Below are 9,211 nucleotides of genomic sequence, written 5' to 3' on the forward strand. Positions count from 1 at the left end.
GCCTACATTGTTCAGTTCCTTCAGCAACAAGTATCTGGCCGTTACACATGCACGAGCAGGTTACAATTTTGCAAACCTTAAGAATGTTACATCAGGCAACTTTAATTGCATAAAGACTCTCATAAGAAAGAATCTGTGCATAAGCTCAACTTGTCTCCACTCCTTTTTTATGTTACACTGAAATAGGTCTAGGACCATTTACTTGAGCAAACTAAATGCTTACAGCATAAATGAATGCATAAAAACATTTAAGATACTTATGTATCTATATAATAAAACTACCCTACCTGGTTTTTAGTACTAACGTTAGAATAAAATACCCTGCATCCATTGGCTTCTTGTATTACCAATACAAAGTAGTGGGACATTATGAAAGCTTAGTGAAATGGAAAGATGTAGAGCTCTGGAGTGAAGCATGGACACAAATATCAGATCTAGCATTTACTAGCTTTGTGGAAGTCCCTGGGTAAATCAATTCACTTAACCAAAAATAAGCTCAGTTCTCCTACCTGTAAGAATTCATTCCAGCTATCCTAATAACCACTAAATTCTACATGCCACACATGATACAATACACAGAAAAAGCTCTAAGCACAACATCTGTTGTTCAAGTAAGACAATAAAAGTTTTTACTCCCCACACCTACAACTATTCCACAACCCATTTAATTTTTAAAATACTTAAATATCCACTTGTTCTTAGACCAGTGGATTACTGGTCTAATAATTTCAAATTTCCACTTCAAGCATGAAATAGTTTAACTTAATAATAAATTTCAAGAATCTATGTACATAAAATTTCCCCAAGCCAAAAAAGGAACTACTTATATTTCACTGTATATAGAAGTATTCATTCATAGAACTTGGTTATACTGTGTTACCTTAATTTCTTTTGAGGTACTATTTCTAAAGAGTCAATAAATTTCACGGTCAAAATACTTTTAGGCTACTACTAAAAATTGTACGTACTCTTAACAGTACTAGACAGCAAATAAGATATTTTCACCGTATTTTCTAAACATACTATTAGGCTTTAAAGGACATGTCAAATGACATATCCATCCATCCCTTCACCAAACCATGTATATTATTACAAAAGTGTCTGTAAAACTGTAACGTGTGTATAAATGTGTATATCGATGACAAAATGTGTATATACGGTGCCCACTACTTTGGGATCGCACACTAAAATAAAGAAATAAAGCCAACATAGTTATAATGCAATGAAGACACTGACTAGGGTTAATCAGAAAAAAAAACAACAACCCTCAAATAGAACAATTAAACACAAAGTGTCCTATAATCAAATTTGTAGCAGATGAATACATTCAATAATCTACTGTTGTAACCTCTACTGTTGTAACCTCCACGAGAGCCAGAACCATATGTGCTTTATTACTCTACCTTTATCATATGCCAGTAGCTAGAACTGTGAGCACTGGACCCAAGTAAGTTGAATAAGTAAGTTTGTAAAGAAAGTGAGAATAAACTTTCTCAATGATTTTTATACTGAGGGGTGCCTGTGTGGCTTAGTTGGTTAAACAGCTGACTTTGGCTCAGGTCATGATCTCATTATTCATGAGTTCAAGCCCCACATCAGGCTCTCTGCTGGCAGCACCAAACCTGCTTCAGATTCTCTATCCTCCTCTTTGCCCCTCCCCCACTTGCATTCTCTTTCAAAATAAACTTAAAAAAAAAGTTTATACTGAATACAAACATATTCTACACCTACCAAAGTATCATTGCTGTGTCATCTTAAATTAAGTCCCACAGATTCAATAATTCAGTAATATGTAAAACAAAATATAAGCTCTGAAATAAATCCTCTTAAGTCAAAATCAGTTTTACAGAATAGGAAAAAACATCTTTGTGACTGTCCCCAACTAAATTGGGAAAAACTTGGCAAGGAGAACAGCATGTATTTGGAATAGTCTTTATCGGCTTTCACATCCAAAATGGGTTAAGCATGATTTCAAAAATTGGGTTTTATGCACGGTTCCTTTTTTTGTTGTTTCTAAGTGACTTCAGACATCTAAAATGCTCCCTCTGCAAAAGTTTCATGTGGCTTTAAACTTCTATGAAATCTTACAAGTCTACATAAAGCATTTTCCTTAGTTCAGCTGTCCCAACACTATTTTGACTATCAATCTAATCATATGGGGAAAATTTCATCATATAAGTTTATAGAGAAATTAACATTCCAATTATCAGAAAAGTACTTAACATTTGTTTCATTCCAAAGCAATGTCCTATAGTCATGTCAAGTGTCCTCAAGTAGACTGCCAGTGGGGGGAAAACATTCTTGTGAATGAAAATATAGAAAAAGATGCCTGTGTCCTAGTTATTTTATATATCAAATGATTCCATTGGCTTTACTAGTTAGGCCAAAGTTGTAATTTCTCTTTTTCCTCCCAGTTTTCATTTCTACAAAAATAAAATTATGCTGTTAACTCTTTTTAAGGATTTCAAGTCAAAGTGCTGGTAATCATAATTAGAAATTTAACAAGTTTTTGTTCTGAATGTACATTCCCTAGTGGCCTATTTTGTCCTTAATAATCCTCTTAACACTCCACATCCCTTGGTCAACATATCCTATCACTTCTCTTAAAACATGTATACATCATAATCTTAATTATAGGCCATTATTTGAGGCAATTAATAAACAACCCTGTGATTATCCAAATGGGGAACAGAACATTTTATATGATAATTATTTCACTTATGAAAAGTCAGTATCCAATATATTGTTTTCTGGATTCTGACAATTACTGAGCCTAACCACTAGTGGGTCATTATTAATATTTAGATAACTATACTAAGAGCTTTACATGAATGATCTCATTTAATCATTAAAACCATCCTACTTAGTTCAATTATACTCATTTCACAAATGAACCTGAGAGCTAACAGCCAATATGACCCAAGGTTACATAGTTGTGAATAACAGGGCAGGTAGGATTCAAATTCAGGCTGCCTAGCTCCAAATCTTATATCCTGAACTCTAAGTAGAAGAGGGGTGTGTGTGTGTGTGTGTGTGTGTGTGTGTGTGTGTGTGTGTGTGTGTGTGTAAGAGCTGAAACTGATCATTACAGAACTGGGAGAATAAAATTGTTTCTTCATTTTAGACCAAGAAATCATATAGAACACTTAGACACAGAAAATTAGGTATTAAAGAAAAAGAACTTGATGTCCAGGATTATGCTCTTTCTACCCTCTTATGTGTCTCTTCTATCAAATCTCTTGTTTTTCTCATTTTAATAGAGCCAAAAGCCAACGTGCCCTTTTTAGGGTTCTAAAGGTTAACAGAAGTAACCATAGTTCCTCTACACACCGAGAAACACGATTTTGCTTATTTATAGGATTTCCATAACATACATGTCAGAAATGAGTTGATGTACATAATTTACAAGGTTTCCTTACGGACAAAATTGATAATAGATGTTTTATGGGACTGAAGAACAGATTTAAAAAGACATTAGATTTATAATTCAGACAAGGAAAATGGATCACAAAATTAGAACTAGAATTCAGGTCTCCTGACTCCATACTATCCATACTATCATTAAATATTTTTTACTACTGGTAGCATACAAATATGTATTGAATTTAATGTTCTATTTAAGCAGTTGGAATAGACATAAAATTTAAGTCATGCAACAGCTTTGTTCCTTTGTCAAAGGAACAATTTTCAATTACTTTTACCAATTTACTTAGTGTAAATGCCAATCTTTATGTTTGTATTACGATTTATGTATATATGTAAAACAAAAAACCCATCTATATATATATGTAAAAATAAGCTAAACTTTTAAAAGATAGACCACTATTATCAAAACATATAAATAGCCAATGTGAAATAAACATTCCAATTTAAAGTAACTAATTCATGGAAGAAAAGGAAATAGCCAAGAGTAGGCTGCAGATCATGTGTGTTCAATTCTCTGAATCCATCTCTCTGATGTCTAGCCATTTGTTCCTTCCAATAATTTATTTGAAAGATATTTTAAAAATCACTTTTCTCCAGTCTAATAAAATTGCTAAAGACATAATGCTTTAGGAATGGACGTTTCATCTCTAAATCAAGATTGAACACAATACAGAATTAAGAACGAATACGCTGGCAGAGAACTAGAGAAACAAGTACAAATATGACTAAAACTAAAAACTATTGACTTTTTCTGGCCCAGGGAATAGGTCAAAGAAAATTTTACTTACATTACTTAAAATTGATACACACCTATCAAATGTTTTATGTGGATAACTGGATTCCGCCTATACTTCCCTGCTTACCTGTAAATAGGGAAATCTGTGGTACTTAGAACCCAGTCATTCATATACAACTACTGAAACACGATGCAAATTTCCTTAAAGGAAACTTTGCTCCAAGTCTTAAAAAAGACAACTGCAAATTCTGTGGGAAAAGATGGGTGCTGGGGAGGAGAATTAGCCATTAATTGCGCTAGCCTAGACCAGTATGGACGCAGGTGCATGAGAAGTTAGTCTTGTGTCCTACAGAAAAAAAACATTGACCAATAAACACTTTCCAGAAAATGAATCATCACTACTTCATGTCCCAAGAACTTTGGAGGGAAAAATTATATCAAATTGCCAATTTTAATTTACTTTTAATGACTTATAGTATTAGATTTTAGAGTAAAAGAAGGCAATAGAGAAACATCTACCGACAAAATCCAATTGTACAATTTGGTTAAATATAAGAACAGTGCCTCTTTACACTATAGAAGAGCCCAGCCAATAAACACAACATACATCAAAGAGTAAAATTTTACCCTTCCAGTCAAGTTAGGTCATTTAATCTGTCACCACAGATTAAATGTGTTAATTTCATAATGAACATAATTTCTGAATCTCAAAATACCCCAGAGATGAAGACATACTAAATATATCTAAGTTTAACATTGGTTAAAAAATTTAATAGGTCAAATCAAAAGCTAACAAGAGCACTTATATTACAAAAAAAGAAGTCTTGCTACAGTTTGTGTAATGATAAGTACTGTACACCTAAATTCAAATTCCAAGTTCAAGTTGGAATTTGTGTGACCTTGGGCAAGTTATTTAACTTTTCAATACTTCGGTTTCCTCATCTGTAAAATGGGAATAGTATCTACTACATAGAATTTGGTCCACACATGTAAACTGCCTTAAACAATGCCCACAACTTACTAAGCACTAGTGTTTGCCACTACCATTAATTAGAATGGCAGTATTCTGCATGTTATGCTACTGTCAAGACAAGGAAACGAACTTTGAGTCAGCAAGCTATACTCACATATATCTGAGGTACCATAATCAAGTCATGTTAAGTTTCACTGGAAACGCACAGTCACAAGCACAGGTCTGCCATATTAAAATATGAATGCAACAGAATCTTTGATACTGGAAGTTTCAGAGGGATCTCCTGAAAATGATTTAATAGTCATGATAAAAGACTCCTGTGACCACAACTAGTATCTAGCCACATCCTATACATAAAGTGATACCTTTCAAGAGGCAAAGATGTGGGGATGAAGTGCGAAATTAACAGTACCTGCTATACCATTTCTAATAAAACTTTTTTAAAATAATGAAAAGTTGAATTTTTCTATTAAATTCTATCACCAAGCACTAACTTCTTTCAGTTTGGATAGGATAAAGTCCATGGTGGTAAAATACCTGCTTATTTAAGTTTTAAAAGCTCTAGTTAAGTCGTTATTGAATTATTTGAACAGCTGCTGCTTAGTGCATCAATTATTTTCACTAAATATGAAGAAAGTCCAGTGTGTTTTATTTTCCTTAGCTATAACTTCCCCAAGGTTGACAACCTTTTGCCTCTACATGAAAATGGAAAACAAATTTTCCCCATGGAGCATCAGACTCGGGGGAGAAAACAGCTAGATTTTATATTTCCTAATTCCTCAATTATTTCCACTTTTAGTGTGTTCAAATAAAGTTCTATTTTACAGCAACCTCTGGATTTACCTAATTAAAAAAAATACATGTAAACAGTGCCTTTTAACATTTCCTGGTGACTTCCCTCATTTCAAATCAAACTATGAGGCTTTCTACACCAATATTCTGGTCCTATCAAAAGTTTTAAAAGATGGTACATCCATTGTTTATGGTGTAACATAAACCATATTCTTGGGCACTTAAAAATGAAAGAAAAAAGGAAAGAAAAGAAAAAAAAAGGAAAGAAAAGAAAGAAATAGAGGAAAAAGAGAAAAATGGACTTCAAAATTTTATCAAGCTAGGAACAAGAGAAAAGTTCAATCTCCTACCTCATAAACCAGAGGCCACGTGAATGTACTTCCAACCTATTCTCTAGCAATTGATTAATTTGGGAAGAACACCTAACTTTCCTCATATAGGCTGTACCATACATCTTGACTAAATAAACCAAAATAATGGACAGCCTTGACCTTTACAAATATCCCCTTGAACTCTAAAATACATTACATTAATTCACCTAAAAGATATTTCTAGAAACATTCCTCATGCTAGTGGGCAAAAGGTAACTTCATCTTTGTCAACATGGTTTCTGACACCAAGGATTTCCTTGGTTTTCTCATCCAAAAAGAAATTAAGTTTGATTTTATTTGTATCTTCCTGATACAAGGCTCTAACAATTTCAGTTGTGCAAGTGGGAGGTGGTTAAGCACATGGAAAAAAGAAGCACATGCTTCAATCAAGATTCCACGTCTACTAAGACTTTAATTACAAATAAAAAAGCATTCTGCAAATAAAAAATTCCTATTATTTCCCAAAGTAAATCATGAAAACCTGAACCATGAGGTAAAACAAAGAGACTTTAAGTTGACTAAGTCCAAATCACTGGAGAGTCAAAAACAGTGTAATAGAAAACCATAATACTACTTTTGGTCTCCATTAGAAATGTGTCCCAATATAGCATTGTTTTAAAAACGTAAAAGTAGTTCATGTAACTATTCCCATATTGGTTCCAAAAAGTAGACTGGCCTTAAAAAAACCAAAAAACAAGTGACTGGCCTTAAAAAAACCAAAAAACCAACTCAAGTTCTCTCATCTGCAAGATCAAGTTGGTGACTCTTGGGCATAAGCTAACGTCTATTTTTTCCATAGGGAAATTACTGCACCAAGAACCTACCTTCCCATTCTTCTCAAATACAAGAGAAAACATACCAAAGTTTGGATTTAAAGAGAGACCTATTTTAATCTAACGCTTGAACAAGGGGGTAAAAATCTACATGGAAATGAAGTGTGATGGAAGACAGCAGTGTGCATGGATCACATCTAATGGAGATTTCTAAACAAGGGGAGACGCTGACATCGAGCAAATTTCAAGTAGACACTTCTAGCTGAAGAATTTCCATAGGGAGAAGCACTCGTGGTCCTCTGAATGCAATGGCCTTGGAGAAAGCCCCAGAATCCACGGCCACGGGCTATTTCCAGAGTGAGACTTGTCAGAAGCATCCTGAGGAGGACACACCAGCTTCTGTGCCTTCAGGGGTTGGGAGGGAGGGGCGCCGAGCACCATCTTTCCTCTCTGGGAGCTGCAGCCTTACGGACAAGCTTCAAACCTGAGCTACTTCCAACTTCCACGGGGAGAGGGGGAGCAGGGGAGCGTGGTTCCACCGCTTTCCTCTCGCACCAGGCGCAGCAGCTGGGTGGCCGTGGCAGTGAGGGGAGAGGCGGCTGGCGCTGCATGCGTGTTTACGTGTCTCGGATGGGTGTGGGAAGAGGAGACAGAGAGGTTCTAATGAAAAGATGGAGGGGAGAGAGAAAGAGGGGTTGGGGGAGAGGGGAAGCACCACCTTTCTTTTCTCTGCTCTTCCTGGGGATCTGAAAACTCCTCCTAACGGGTCTTTCGGGCTCTTCGGGGCCTTTGGGCACAGCGGCCGCGCCCGCCTCAGACGAGTCCTGAGTCTGCTCGTGGCTGACGCTCGGGGCGGCCGAGGCCGCTGCTGTCTCCTCAGGCCCGGCGCCGCCGCCGGGCTCCGCGATGCTGAGGCCGCCGCCGCCATTTTGTGGGGAGGACTCAAGCTCCGGAAGCGCCTGCTTCATCTCGTCGTCCCCGCCGCCGCCACTTTCCCAGCTCGCGTCCGTCGGCGGAGAGGCCTCCGTCTCCCCAGCAGTCGCCATCGCGCCGGCGTGAAGAGCTCCGGGAAGCTTCTGCCGGCAAGGTCGGCGGGGGTGGGGGGAAGGGGCGACGGGCCGGCCTCGCTGCCGAGCTGCTCTCAGCCCACCCACCCCCTTCCCCCCGTGGCCGCGGACCCCGGTCCCGACCCAACAGCCTCTCCGGGGCCCCAACGCCGGCGCCCCAACCGTGCCGCCCGCCCTAGGAGCCGCTCCTCGCTCGGGCAGTTCTTCTGCCGGCCCCCGCCACTCAACGTGCTGGCGTCGGGGCCGGGAGGGGGCGGGGCCGTCGCGGGCCTCTCCGCCAATGGGGACGCGGTGCCCGCCTCCGCGGGTGCGGATAGACAGCGCTGGGGGGCGGAGCCTCGGGGCGCCCGAGCCCGCCAAAAGGGGCGACCGCAACGCCCTGCGAATACCTCGACGCCGCGGACCGCTGCGGGGTGGACAGGGCTCAAGGCGAGCTGCGAGTTCTCGGACCGCGCCTAGCCAGCGCCGCAGGCGAGGAAGGCGCGCCTGATAGGTCCCGTGAGCTCAGGCGTCGCCTGTCTTAGCGAGATAACGGCCCTTCCCCCGGCACGAGTTCCCTCAGCCAAAACAGGATTCAAGCAGTGGATGCAGGATGAACCCGGCTTTGTGAAGTATTTGCGTGCATAGATAGACCTGGAGAGAGGAGATAAGACAGTGGTCTTACGACGACGACAGCCTGAAAGCCTCTGGGCCCAGTGATCTGCCTCGACCACCGGATCTGCATCTTTACAATATATTACTCCCCGCATCCCTTTTTATCTTAAAGCGTTAGAACCAGTGACACGCCTCCAGCCAGCAGACAATACTTGAGACCCTTTAATGCATCCCTTTTTATCTTAAAGCGTTAGAACCAGTGACACGCCTCCAGCCAGCAGACAATACCTGAGACCCTTTAATGTGACTTCACAGCCTAGTGTTAACCGGATTTGGTTCTGGGGAACTTGAAGGGAGGGGGACTGCTGGCTTTTAGACTTTTCTTCTTTGGTGTTTTCGGTTTTCCTGTATTGAGTATATATTAAAGAAAAATACAAAAGTTTGCAGCCACATTAAAAAATATACAGCAGGTGGTCGCT

General features: G+C 39.3%; 1 protein-coding gene across 8 annotated transcripts in view; it reads right to left on the reverse strand.

Annotated features, from left to right (window-relative positions):
- TASOR (transcription activation suppressor) overlaps window positions 1-8,354 on the reverse strand; it is a 52,343-nt gene extending 43,989 nt beyond the window's left edge. For 7 of the 8 annotated variants that reach the window (XM_006928878.4, XM_019823116.3, XM_019823105.3 and 4 more), the window contains exon 1: window positions 7,790-8,354. In XM_006928878.4, the coding sequence (XP_006928940.2) occupies window positions 7,790-8,117 (328 nt within the window). In that variant the 5' untranslated portion in view covers window positions 8,118-8,354. The remainder of the gene's footprint in view (window positions 1-7,789) is intronic. The other variant, XM_003982354.6, reaches the window with a different exon arrangement.
- Window positions 8,355-9,211: the final 857 nt, after the last annotated feature.

This window comes from Felis catus, chromosome A2 (genome assembly GCF_018350175.1).
Source record: "Felis catus isolate Fca126 chromosome A2, F.catus_Fca126_mat1.0, whole genome shotgun sequence".
Lineage (NCBI taxonomy): Eukaryota > Metazoa > Chordata > Mammalia > Carnivora > Felidae > Felis > Felis catus.